At 39.5% G+C, this 14053-nt stretch overlaps 2 protein-coding genes across 4 annotated transcripts in view; one reads left to right on the forward strand and one right to left on the reverse strand.

Moving 5' to 3' along the window:
* ASB5 (ankyrin repeat and SOCS box containing 5) overlaps window positions 1-6340 on the reverse strand; it is a 42217-nt gene extending 35877 nt beyond the window's left edge. Inside the window, exons 1-2 of one of the 3 annotated variants that reach the window (XM_042808106.1) lie at window positions 6227-6328; window positions 210-265 (exon numbers count right to left, since the gene is read on the reverse strand). The gene's annotated coding sequence lies outside the window, so the exon portion shown is untranslated. Of the gene's footprint in view, window positions 1-209; window positions 266-5588; window positions 5759-6226 lie in introns of those variants that run through there. The other 2 variants (XM_032988418.2, XM_042808105.1) reach the window with 2 other exon arrangements.
* SPCS3 (signal peptidase complex subunit 3) lies at window positions 5989-13011 on the forward strand. The gene is made up of 5 exons (XM_042808108.1): window positions 5989-6301; window positions 8709-8782; window positions 11422-11498; window positions 12086-12201; window positions 12698-13011. The coding sequence occupies exons 1-5, from the start codon at window positions 6159-6161 to the stop codon at window positions 12828-12830; spliced, it is 543 nt and encodes a 180-aa protein (XP_042664042.1). The 5' UTR covers window positions 5989-6158; the 3' UTR covers window positions 12831-13011.
* Window positions 13012-14053: the final 1042 nt, after the last annotated feature.

Consider the following 14053-nt stretch of genomic DNA (forward strand, 5'->3'; position numbering starts at 1 on the left):
AAAAACTTCAGTATTTGCCACAGTCATCTTTGGATAACTAACACAACCCAATTATTAAGAGTATTACACAAGAAGATTCCAAAATAAGTCATGTGTGTACTTGGACACAATACTAAAACCACAAGACATGTCAGACAGCAGGCACACACTGCCTGCTGACAGACAAACTCTAGCAAATCTTGCCCCCCAGTAGTTTAAAAAGTTACCACCTCCAGCTGCCCATTCCATTCCTCAGATAAAGGTTCCTGCCCCTCTTTCTTCTTTCCTGGAAATCAACAAGAAGGAATCTGTATTGGTATTCAGCAACTTCAGTTCAAACTGTTGATGAGTTTAAACTAACCTGCTGGACTTTGCACTGAAAAAACCACTCACGCTCTTTACCACCCATTCTGCCACATAGACAGTAACCTCCTGTTAAAAAGTAGTAGCAAACCATGAGGGTAATGTCAAAATGCACACACAAGCTGCCTCTTAATAAGGATATTTAGCTGAATTTTTTGATGGCTCCATGTAACGATACAGCTGTATCAGCAAAACTTTGATGTCTGCTCATTTTGGATCTCCTTCCTTTTGTACAGTTCGTTTCTTGGGTCCAAGCAAATGTCTTAATCACCAACCACATGTCTATAGAACTTCACAGATTCCTTCTTCAGCAACTAAATCACCCTCTTCCTTAGGTATGTGGTACTACAGCTACTATGCTTTTGATATTTGAACTAGCTCAACAGAACTTTGATACTTATTTCTCTAGTATGCAGTGCTACCACCCTGTCAATCTAAATTCATGTAACTATATCTGGTATTTTTGCAGTTTTTACAGTCAATCTTTTCTTGTAATGAATTGCAAAAAATGTCACATGTTCTTACTAAATAGCTGTCTCTAAATAAATAATATATAAATTAATTGGGAACATTCAAATCCCAGAAGAGCCATGATGTGCAGATTTGGGTTTCATCACTTAAACAGTTCATACATGAGGAGCGAACTTAAAGAAATTTCCTGTTTCAACTGACAGTTTTCAGAAGACCAGATTTGCACCTGTAACTCACAACTCTGCCACTTTGAAAACTAGACAGACCTCTTCAGGTGTTTGAATTAATACTACCTGGACTTATGAAACTATTTTGGATCCATAGTATTTTTTTATTTATTTATGTATAAGACCTTTAAATTACGTCATTAAGATGAGACAGATGTCAATTATTCTAAAGTGAAAAGTCTGCTCGAAATATTTCCAAGTTGTGAATGTTTTCTGTCACCAATTTTAATTCCTTTCAAAATTGTTAATTACAGTCTACATTATAGCCTGATTCTTAATTTTACTTTGACTGTTTAACCTACTTTTTCTACATTACAAACTGTTTCTAAAACCAGAGAAATCCTCTGTTTCCTTCAACTTGATACCTCCTTCAATCTATTGTCGGATTTTCTTCTAGACTAAGTAAAAGTAGTTTCATTTGTCTGCTTTCAGTGTAAAGTATATTTTGGTGCCTGTGAATGGCATTAATAAAAAGAAATTACAAAGTCAATTTCATGACTTGGTAGGGATGAGAGCTAAAAGATTATTCTGCAAGCATATGTCACTATACGCTGACTCTCATGGCTAATGTTCATATCAGAAAGGTTTTTTCCATCCACTAAAATTGGTACCTGTTAAGTGATATCATCATGACAGAGCTAGCAAAACATTCTTTTCCTCAAGCTGAGGCATGACAGTCTCTGCTTGGTGCTTTAACAAGAGACATAAAAATACTTTGTGATGAAGAACTTGTAACTGATTTAGTGAATGGGGTAAAACCAGAGGTGGATCAGCAGCACACAGGCTTCTTGCCACAGAATGCAAAGCACAATGAAGTGTGAAAGCTTCAGCTGAATCACTCATGTATGAGAGGACTTCACCTAACATGGCTTTGTATGCCATGGAATGGGCAATAGCAAATCTGCCAGGAGCCAAAATTGAACTGCGCTGGGCTCCAAAACCTACTTAGAGTTGGTTTTGAAGCCAAGAATATTTGGTTCCATCTCCAACACAGCATTCTTACGCTGCTAAATGAGACAGTGTTATAAAATATCAAGTTCATTCTGAAATCGGAAATCTAAAATTTCCTGAGATTTTCTTGCTGGAGGACTAGCCGTAAGAATACAGAGGCAAATGAAAATTTCTGTTTGATTATCTTCTTATTCCCCATACTCTATAGATCCAAAGCAAAATAATGGAGGTGAGAATAAAGTTAGAAACAAAAACCCTTCAATGCAGTCCTGAAAGATTACTTCTCTTAGCCACAGCCTTTCTACACCAGTTGTAAAAACAACCCACCCAGACAAGGTGCTAGGTGAAAGGGGGCTGTTGCAAGAGAGACAAAAATTCTCCAAGTTGCTCATGGCCACATTTATTTAAATCTTCATCTTCACACTCAAAGTGGCCTAAGAAGCTGTGTGGCTACTATCTCTTAAAGAGTTAACATTTCAATAATTAATAAAAGACAAACTCAATAAAGGATTTAGACATTTATGGTAAAATTTAGGAAGTATATACATGGCCCTAGACCAAAAAAGTTATCTATACAGTCCTCACTTAAATAGCTAGATGTCAAAGATGCCAAGGGCACCTCAACTTTCACCTGTAAAATTAGTTAGAAATTAAGCCCCAAGAATGCTGAAGTTACTACCACCTGGGCTGAAGTTAACACCTCCTCCTCACTTGGAATTCACAAACCAGACACCCCAAAGCTCCTATCTATGTGTACCACGTTAGAACCAATCTGATTTCAGCAGGAAAACAAAGAACTCACAGTAATCTCTGTTGATGGTCAATGTCAACACTTGCCATTTTGTTTATATATGATTGAAAGGAATCACTCACTAACTAGAACATCAGAGTAGAAACATATCAACCAAAGAAAGCAAGCTACACTCTCTCAGAAGACTACTCTAATTACCAGCTGCTGACTGGGATCAATCCTGTTTGAAGTGCTGACACTATAAAAAAAGAACGTATGATTAATAGATGAAAGACTGCATAAAAGCACAACTCCAAAGTCGGATAATTCAGGGAAAGGACAGGTGAAGGGAGAATTACACATTTCAGACCTGCTCCCAATCCCATCTCTGCATTTTGTTCAATTAGTTTGTAATGAAAAACTATGAAATATCTTGAAGTAAGAACTAGTCTGAACACTGCCAGGCCTTAGGTGCTCTGCTGGTCTGGGCCTGAGTACACTGCTCAGGCACATTAAATACCTTACACCACTGCATATTGGAGATGGTCTCCCACACGTTTCAGCCTCCCCGAGATTCTATAAATTTGTTTTCATAATTATAGTATTTGACCAATTCAAACTAACACAACTTATTTAGCTGTCAGTGACTTCTGAAATTAATATTACGCCACTATTCTTGACAAAAAGAACAGATTTTATATTTTTCACAGGGAAATTTGGAACTTACCAGCAAATAACTATTGCGTATAATCCTCTTTCCTTCTTCCTTCACAACCACCTTCTTCATTTCAAAATTTTTCTCCTCTTTTAATTTTGCAATATTTCAGTCATTAAAGAGCTACAGAAGGTTTCTTTGTTATAAAACAGTAGTGCATCAGTCCCTGAATAAACTACACCATCTGTCTTCCCCTGCACATTGTGCTTTTAAGTGACAGTTATTTAAGGGTTTTACTAAAAGAAATCGAAAACTACATAAGCAACAGCCATATTAATTTGTATTAAAAACACATGCTAACATGAATTTGGCTAAACCTTTTGATTTCAGTCTTCTTTAGGTACTTGACTACTGCTTTGGAAACGTCACTACTTTACTCCTATGGGTTCTGCTTTAGTTAAACTTAAGTTTTCCTGAACAGCAGAGATGTTTAATATCTAATAAAAAACTCTGAATAGCAACTATAAGAACTAAAAGCAATAGCAAAGGCAAATGAGCCTTTTGTTTGCATGTACAAGACAAGAATAGCATTCACATTTAGAGCCACCTTTTTGATTATAGCAGAGATTTAACAACTTCTGAAATGTTAGGTTCCCCAATTTGCAGTAAAGGCTTCCTTGTTGCTTCAAAGTCCTCAAGAATTTTTGTGAAAAGTACCCGCTTTTCAGTAACTGTTGTTCAAGGTTTCAGTAACACTATGTTCCATAAACCATAAATCGAAAACCTTTACCCTCACAACAATTAATGTGTTGAATAGCAAACCAAAACATAAAATAATAACAAGTCAACAAAAACCTTTACACAAGAAACTCTCTGTGTTTCTGGAACTCTTCTGAAATATCACAAAGGTCGAGAAATACCAAATGCAAACCCACAAAGAGTTTATCATCAGAACATTGCTAAAGAGCCTATCCTCTTTGGGCCTGTGACTGATTTCATTATGGCAAATACACAGACACACAGAAACCAAGAGCATAGTGAAACCGAGGTTCCTAGCTGCAAGCAATGTCCCTACAGATACCTTCACGCCCTACATTTAATGAACAGACATGTGCTACAGATACTCAAGCTGAGTGGAAACACTAAGCATTAGTATGATCTTTTTCCTCTTCCATTCCCTACTTTTATCTGCAAAGATTTTTCTTCCCTGAATCCTAGACCTGACTCTCAGTTACAGAGGAGGAAAAGAAACAGCACCACCATTACACAACATACAAATTTCAGAATGGCCTGGCAGTCCACACCTCCTTCTCCCTATCCCCTCAGTCACCATGAGGACTTTCACCTTTTTAGACCTCTGTATCTGAGCTCCTGGATTTACAGCACTGGAATCTTAGGGTTGGGCAGAGAAAGTTGTATTTAACTGAACCACTGCTGACACCTATTGGCCACCCTGAGAAATCTGTGTTAATCAGGCCTGGTGTAATGAATTCAGTGAAGTATGAAAAAAAAAAAAAAAACAACAACAAACAAAAACAAACAAAACACCAAAGAAAGAAAGAAAGAAAGAAACAAACAAACAAACAAAAAAAAAAAAAAAACAAACAAACACCTCTGTACAGAGTCTCTCTGCTCCCAGTTCTCAGACTCATAATGTTGGGAGATCCTGGGAGCAGGAATGAGCAACAAGTAAGGGGCTTGGAAGGGCAGTTATAAACCACCTCACTATGTAAACCAAGCTTTGCTAGCACCAACGTGAAGTGAAATTTCAACCAACTCGGAGGAGTAACTGCCTCATTCTGCAAATGATGGAGGATCACCAAGCCATCTGGTAAAGAAAAAGGACCCCAATGACATGCCCTGCTACTAAATGAAGTTTCTAGACAAGACGGTTTACATACTGAATATGTACATAATGAAGTGGAAATGAACAAGCACATCCTACAGGAAACAAGGTAGTGAATGGCGAGTCGTATCACCAGTAACAGCAAGGTACAGACATCAAGTGAAAAAACAAGCTTTCACCTCAAACGTTATTTACATTTTATTATATAAATGCTAAAATCCACCAGAGCTACAAATACCAACTTGCCTCTAAAAATTAATGCCCTAGATACACAGCAGGTGGCAATTAATTCATAAAAAATGTTTCAACATGTAACCCTTTTTTTTTTCCCCAAAGTTATGAAGGAACTAGGGCAAGAACACGTACTGCCAGTGTTACTGGTGGCGAGTCCCGCACAGCGACCCCGGGAAGCCTCCACCAGGCCCCACTCCCCGCGGACGGCGCTGCGCTTCCTCTGCGCGCTGCCCTGAGAGGCCGCGGCGGCGAGCGGCGCTGGGGCCCTGCCCACAGCCACGCCCCTGCGGCGCGGCCTCACAGAACGAAAATAAACTACCCACACCTTACTATTATTATTATTATTATTATTATTATTATTATTATTATTATTATTATTATTATTATTATTATTATTATAGACCGAACCCCTCAGGGCCGCGGGGCGGAGGCGGGAAGGCACCGCCCCCACCGCGGGCGCAGGCGCGGTGCGGGAGGGGCGTGGCCTCGCCGAGAGCCCGCCCGCCCGGGCGGGGCCACGCCCCTTCCCCCGCCGGCCGGCCGTGCACCCTCTCCTCCCTCCGCCCCTCCCTCCCTCCCTCCGCGGCTCCAGCGAAGGCGCCGCCGCCCGTTTTTTTTTGCCGCCGGGCCCGCCGCCGCAACCCCTACCGCCCCCCTCCCCTCCTCCTCCGAGCAGAGGCTGCGGCCCGGCCGAGCGGGGAGATGAACACGGTGCTGTCCCGGGCCAACTCGCTCTTCGCCTTCTCTTTGAGCGTGATGGCGGCGCTCACCTTCGGCTGCTTCATCACCACCGCCTTCAAGGAGCGCAGCGTGCCCGTCAGCATCGCCGTCTCCCGGGTCACGCTGTGAGTGCGGGCGGCTGAGGGGAGCGGGGTGGCGGAGGAGGACCGGGCCGGGCCGGGCCGGGCCGGGCGGCGGCTGCCCGCTGGGGAGGGGAAGGGTTCGCCGGGGAGCCGGGGGCTCTTCCCGGGCTGCCCGCCGCGGTGCGGCGGGTAACGGCCGGGGCGCGTGAGCGGGACGTCAAGCGCCCGGCCGCGGGACGGCGCAGAGGGACGAGCGGAGGCGCCGCTGCCGCTCCCGCTCCGGCGGCCGCTGCCGCCCCGGCCGGCGCCGCCAGGATCGCCGCTCCTCCCCGCCTGCTCCCCGCCAATGGCGGAGCCCCACGCCGCCGCTCCGCCGCCTCACGCCCCGGCCGCCGCCCCGCGCTGCCGGGCTGGAGGTGCTGGCGGGGGCCTGCTCGGGGCGGGCGGCTTCCAGGGGGGGCGAGCCAACTGCTGCTCTCGACAGCTCGGAGGGGGCAAGGACCTAAACCAGCCTACGGTTCATCTCCCCAGCACCTCCTTTCTTTTTTTTAATTAGTAGTGCCCTTTTTTTTTTTTTTTTTTTTCCCCCACTGGTAATGTGTTTTCTTTACGGCGAGCTCAGTGACAGTAGCCTGACAGGGGCGGTTTATCGGCCTGGGAAGTGCACCAGGTGTAGAATGCCTAACACCGCATCAGAAGCATGTTGCCCACATGACAGGATGTGCTGATGCAAACTTGTGCCGGGGGAACCTTTTTCACGATTTCTCTCTCTTTTTTTTTTTTTTTTTTTTTTTTTTTTTTTTTTTGAAAAGGAAACCGTCACAGGAAACTTCCATATAGTTAAGTGTGTATGGTGTGAGGGACTGTAGTTTCATGAGCTGTTGAGCAGCTGCTGCTGCCACCAGAAAGTGGAGGTCTTTGCTGCCGCTTCTAGCCACATGGTCCTTTACCAGAGCTGCTCAGGCGAATGGGGCTCGCAGGATACTGAGCTGCTTTAACTCAATTAACGAGTACGTTTAGTTCGGTTTTGGCCAAGTTAGTGAGTTAAAGCAGCTGGTGGAGCTTTGGGCCACCCCAGGGCACGTGGCAGGAGTGGCCGGCTACCAGCAGGGTTTGAAAGGGGAAGTGAATGCAAGTAAAGGGTGGGAACTGCCCTCGTTTTTTGGATTGCTTTAATCTCTCAGCAGAATAAAAGCCGTATTTATGCTGGATTGAGGATTGCAAACAGCATAAAACCAGCATAAAAACATATTTTTGACTGTTCTGGTGAGCTTGACGTATATGAGGTATCATACTAATGTCTAATTTGGATGAAATTTATAGTGCCTTCCATGATGCTTTTCTTGAACTTCTGAGAAGTTCTGCACACTCCAGTTTTAAGGCCTGTTTCTCCAGCAGATTGACAAGGACAGAAATGAAGTCAAGTACTTGAGATGGGTTACTTCTTAAAGAGATGTTCCTTTTTTGGAAAGGGATGGAAATTCATAGCAAGGCTTAAATTGAGAAGTTTTGGGTGGTTTTTTTCTTAACTACTTACTGTCTCCAAAAGTGTTTGTTTTTTCTGCTGGTAAACTACTTTTTTTCTTTGAGGTGGCTAAGCTTTATTTTAATGAAATGTTATTTTAATGGGCTAATTTTCAGACTGGAATAAATGTAAGAAGTTCTTAATTCATAAAATTTTTGTTGTATTAGAAGTTAAGGTTCATAGCTGATTGCCAACCTGCTTATGGTATTCCTCTTTGTAGAGGCTAAGTTTGGTAAACTGATAAGCTTTGTGAATACATATGAAAATATCTTCTGCATCTCTGTTATTTTTCCAGTTTCTTTTTCTAGTGTGGTTCAGTGTGGCAGTGTCAGATATTTCTCCAACTATGGATTTGTAATAATAACGTAGATGAAAATAAGCATTTTCTTAACACTGCTACTTAAATACATTCCAGTGAGAAATCTTACAAATTGTGTGAAATACAAATAAAAACTCTGTTTTATCAGAATGGTTGAAGTGTCTTGTATGAGACTGAGCACTAGAGGTTTTTTTGTGGAAAGTTAAGAAATAATATTGAAAATGGTCACAAGCAGGGAGCTATGCTGCCGGTGTTCCGATCAGCTTTATATATTTGGAGTTAGCTAACACATATTTTTACTAAAGTGAAATGTAGTGCACTGTAGGTGCAGACAGATGCAGATTTTTGTTAACAGGAAAAAGTCTACAGGCTATTTGTATAACTTAGACTATTGTGGTGGCAAGGCCTGACATTCAAAATTGGCTATCAATTTCTAGAAGGCAGGAATGTTTAGTAATGTTGATAATATTTTAGCCAAAAGTATTTAAAAGAAAGTACAGAAAATGGATGAGAGAAATATATAATAATAATAATAATAATAATTTATGTAACACATGAAAGAGAAATAATAAGAAAAGATAATCCTACGTTTTGTTTTGTCTTAGAAAAAATGTAGAAGATTTCACTGGACCTAGAGAAAGAAGTGATCTGGGATTCGTCACATTTGACATTACTGCAGATATCCTTAATAGAAAAAATGGTTTACAAACGTTCTGAAATAAAAATATCTTGACGTCTGTTTTTGTTACCTTATAATCTTTACATATCTGGGACTTGAGGAAAACTAGCAATTTATCTTAAAATATAAATTTAAAGCAGTGAAAAGTAGTATTTACATAGCTAGGGCAATAAAATAGAACTTGGAATGACTGTTCTGTCTCTAGTAGATGACACGGGGCAAGTTTTCTCTCCTGTTTTTTAATGTCTGTTTTTAAAATAAGGCTCTATAGTGAAGTGCACTGTATCTAGTAATGGGAACTGCATTTTAACATCTGGACAGTATTACCATTAAGTGAAGTTTGTATTGGTGGTTTGAGGTATGAATCAAATAAGGGTTTATATAACATACTATTTTGACTGTCATACTGTATCTAGAAACTCCAATGCACCTTTCAAACTCATTTTGTTGTGGCTGTCAAAGTTCTGGCCATGTAATAGTTACATACAAGTACCTGTCTTCCTTTAAAAATAAAAAGACATTTTAATCCTTTATGTGCTTAGATGTTAAGCTATCAAATCTTTAACGTTGAATAATATGAAATTCATTGGGAAGCAGATGAGGTACTACAAAATTTATCACATTACTTACTTGGTCTCTTTTTCATTGCTGTTACCTTTTTGTGACTTTTCTTTTGTATTTCTCTGCTTCCCTGTTAGTCTGGTTTTTATTGAGGAAAGAGGGTTGTGGGGGGGGCTGTTTTGGTTTTATTTTGGGTAGGTTTTTTGACAGTAGAAGGGAATCATTTTTAGGATTTAGGGTCTTGACATAAAAAAAAAAAAATCTATTTTTCTGCAGAAATGAGTACAAAATATGAGGCAGGCAGCATGCTTTGCCTCAGGTGATTCCATTAAGCCTTGCTTTACAGCTGGGCTGAGATTCCTGGGATTTTTCTGTCTGCTGTTTTTTGTCACTGTTAGGCAAGACATTGATTACCTCTGTGTTTCAGTTTCCCTGTTCTAGAGAATCGTACATTGTGCAAGCAAACCAAACAACATAAAAGTATTGAGTGCTTGTGAATGCTGGATAAACAGGTTAATCAGATTTTTGCAGGTGTGTTACACAGGAATAAGAGGGATTTTTTTTTTTTATCAGCTGGAAGCAGATGTGAACTCTTAAGTCTGAGTTTTAACTGAATTTTTACCTAAAATTCTGAAGTAGGCATATTGAATTGTATGTGGTATATATAGGAGAAGACAGAGCAAGGAGGAACAGGACCTCTAAAAGAAAGGTTCTTATACATAGACCAGTCTGTAGTATGTGGACTTAAAGATACCATGTTTTAATGATTTTAATAGTAGCAGTAGTTTTGGGGCTTGTTTTATAAAAACCTCAGACTTATCTTTCATGCCTGGCACAAATGAACTGCACAGTGTGTAGAGTTGTAAGATACAACTTTCTGGTAGTTTTTTTTTATTTGGACAAAATTTGTATAGAGATACTGGTGCATGGGTTCTCTTAACTAATAGAAACAAGTGGCTAGTCCTAGAAGAATTAAATAAAATAATATGACAGTTAGAAACCAAGAAACTAGGGGAAAGAAAGGGGAAGAGACAGTTTTAATAAACTCGTTTTAGCTTACTTAATTTGTGGCTATCAAGTGTTAAAAAATCCTACAAAGGAGATCTTCAGAATCTTGTTTGTTGTTTTGAGTTAGATGACGAAAAATGTTCAAGTAAAATAGCTCTAGCTATTCTCACAGCAACAGCAGATAATTATTTAATTCTTTCCTTACTTGCCTTTTGAATTAGTGGCTTAAAAACATGGTTCAGTCTTGGGATGAGTGAAACAAGCAGATTTTGCTGCTGTTGGGGAATCTATTTAATTTATTCGTTGGGATAGTGGCAAGTAGAATAGAAAAAGATGACTGGAACAAAAGTGAGTTAAAAGGTCTTTAGCAGTCACATAGTACATTTTATTGCTAAATAAACAGACAAGTATTTAGAATAGCAGCTTTATTACACTGAGAGTCTCAAATGGCAGCTGGCTGTTCTTTACTGTTGATCAAAAATCTGAGCAGTTTTGCCCCAGTCTAGTAAGTTGACTTTCTTTGTAGTAAGTAGGTAATTAAATTTGCTAATTCCTGATGTCCCTTCCAATATGAAATATTTCCCATCTACGAACTTCTCTAATGTGGGTATTACAGGCTCTTTGAACTCTCTGTGTTCTGTCAATTTTGAGTTGGATACCAGTTGACAGTATAAATCATCGCTTTGAAGATATTTACTGAAGATTTCTGTCATGCCTTTTATGTTTAAGGTTTTATAATAGATAGTCTAGCAGCAGATCATGGTTACTAGCTTGCAGTGTCATATACAAAACTTAAATCATTGGGGGAAATAGCCATTGGATTTCTTAAATAGTAAAAAAAAAAAAAAAAAAAAAAAAACCAAAAAAACCCCAAAAAAACAAAGAAAACACCTGTCACTTTCATAGGATTAAAATATGTTTTAGAACACCTGGAAGTGCTCTGATTTATAAATGCAATGAGATATGTTGAAAGGTAAGAAGTCACTGTAATTACCACAGTCTATTCAGATCTCGTAAAAATAAAACAAGGTTATGTAAGTACAATATGGTATTTTTCTTAACTCGCATACATCTGCAGAGTATATTTGACTGGAATGTTAAACAATTGTTTCTATATTTGTCTGCAGAATATTCAACGAAAAACAATGTAAGTATCAAAAAGAAAGTTGAAGCAATTACCCTTTTTGTATTGCAGCTATTTTTAACATTCTGAAGTTCTGCAGGGAAGAGTTAAGGCACCAGCATTTCCTACTAGTTTGGACTGTTTCTACTGGCCTTCCATGATTGTTATTTTCTTGACAATTTAACTGCTGAATGGGAAGTTCACCCTCATGAAACCTAACTTGGTATGTTCTCAGCAGAGCAGGAGAAAAGTAACATGTGCCTTGTTCACTTACAATAGTGGACTGTAAATGAGTAAAAGTGACTTACATTTACAATTCAAAAGGAAAACCCATCATAATTTGTAAGACTTTGAAAGCTTATGACTTTTTTAAATGGCTTTTTTGTGTTTTATTGAGCTGTTCTTTGTTGTTTCCATTTATTCTATGCCACACTTCAGTGTGTAGTAGTACTAGTTTCCCTCCTGTAAAGCATTTTTCTGTTAAATTAGTTGTGGAGTGCAAGCATGTATTTCAGCTTCAGGGGTTTTGGATGAACAATGCTGTGAAATTCTGATGACTGAATATGATCTTGTAAGGTACCTTGCCAACTTAATTACAATTGTATTTTTAGGCTCTAAACCAGGTGGTCCTTTGGGACAAGATCATGTTGAGAGGAGATAACCCAAGGCTGTTCTTAAAAGACATGAAGTCAAAATACTTTTTCTTTGATGATGGAAACGGTCTCAAGTAAGTAAATCACATTTTTATTATTACTATTATTCATGGTGTCTTGATTTACTTGCATACCTGGCATTTTATATGTTTATATTCCTGTGATAAGGTACCTATATTCTATCTGATATTCTGTAAGTCTGTTGCATCTTTGTAGTTTGATTGTTACAAGATGACTTTGGAATACAAGATAGCTCTTTGTTCTGTAGACTAGAAGATGGACTGCTAATATGAGCAATAGGCTTCTGGGTTTCTGCTTTCAATATTCTTGTCCATGTAGAATTGGTTCTGTGATGCCCTCAACTCCAAAGGAGTGATGTAACAGTAAAAAAAAAAAAAAAAAAATACTTCGAAAATGGTGATACTTCATGAAGTAACTACATAAAATTTAAAAGTCCATTGTTTCTGGATCAGGAAAACAATTTGTATCCTAATTTATTTACTATTAATAATTATTAATTAAATTGACTAACTTGAGTATTTTTGCTGATAGTCTTTGTTGCTTTTGCAGGGGAAACAAGAATGTCACTTTGACTCTCTCCTGGAACGTTGTACCAAATGCTGGCATTCTACCTCTTGTAACAGGATCAGGACACGTGTCTGTACCTTTCCCAGATACCTATGAAACAACAAAAAGTTATTAAATTATAATACTGAATCCTAAACAAGATATTTTTATACTTGTATATTATGAATAAACTTTATTGGAGTTTCTGCTCACATCCCATGCAATCCTTCAGTGAAAGGTACTCAATTTCCTCAGGTCTAACAGCATAGGAAAGGAAGTGAAAGTTCATGTGTTTGGTTTGTTTTTTTTTTTTTTTTGTTAAATAAAAAAATTGAAGCTGAATCTTACAGGAAAGGTAAATTGTAGAGTAATGGGTTTGGGGGGAAAACTGAGGAGATTTTATTTTTTTTTTTTTTTTCTCCTGGCCATCTGGGTATAGATGTCCTTTTCTTTTAAATAAACATTTTTAAGCCAGAAGATAGTCTTACTGTGGTTTCTTGATGTACTGTGATTAGTTACATAATCTGTGTAGAACTTACACATCTTCTGCAGTCAGTTTCTGTGAGTGCCTGAAGGAAATGGCTATTCTGTTTTACAGCATTTTGTTAAATGCGCATGCTTAGCATGTTACAGTAAGGTACACCTGGTCCTTTTCAGGACTGCCAACAGCTCCTGTGAAACCTGATAGTCTGTTATCTGTCAGTCGGCCATCTGTCTGTCAGTCGGCCTGTAGATCTTGTTTTGAGTGCCACTGATGTAGTCCACGTGCAGTTCCATATTATAAAACATTTTAACAACTGCTTGTAGTGCAGCTACCTGGAAGAATAAAAAGGTATCTATCTTTTTAGTGTATGAAGCATAAGTCAGTAAGAAAAGAAAAAAGCTTTAGGTGAAGAAAGACTGTCTACAAAAGCAACCACTTGATTTTTTTATTGGGATATGCTCAGCAGAAAGAATGAATACACTTGTTACAGAGAGGGTTGGGGCAACTAAGGTTAGAGGGGCCCTTCCACGGCATTGAATGGGACAGATGTTCTCCAAAACAGTCTGGGAAAACAGTTAAGAAGTAGAGGGTTTCCCATGGGAATATGGAGAAATCGAGGCAGACTTACTAGCTTGAGTATTATGGATATGAGTCTAGGGGCAAGTCTTCCTGATCTGCATCAATCCGGAGCGGTAGCACGCGGCGTGTAGCAGTTCCAGCCAGCACCTCTGCTGATGTGGCCTCTGGGGCTGCACGTCCTGTGCTTGGTGCTCTTCACTCAGCTACAGCTGCAAACACTTGTCGTGGTTGGGAGGACAGAAAGAAGGAGGGACTCAGGGTTGCCTCTGGGTGATGATGGTTTATACTGATTGACC

This window comes from Tyto alba, unplaced genomic scaffold, assembly GCF_018691265.1.
Source record: "Tyto alba isolate M040663 unplaced genomic scaffold, T.alba_DEE_v4.0 Super-Scaffold_6, whole genome shotgun sequence".
Lineage (NCBI taxonomy): Eukaryota > Metazoa > Chordata > Aves > Strigiformes > Tytonidae > Tyto > Tyto alba.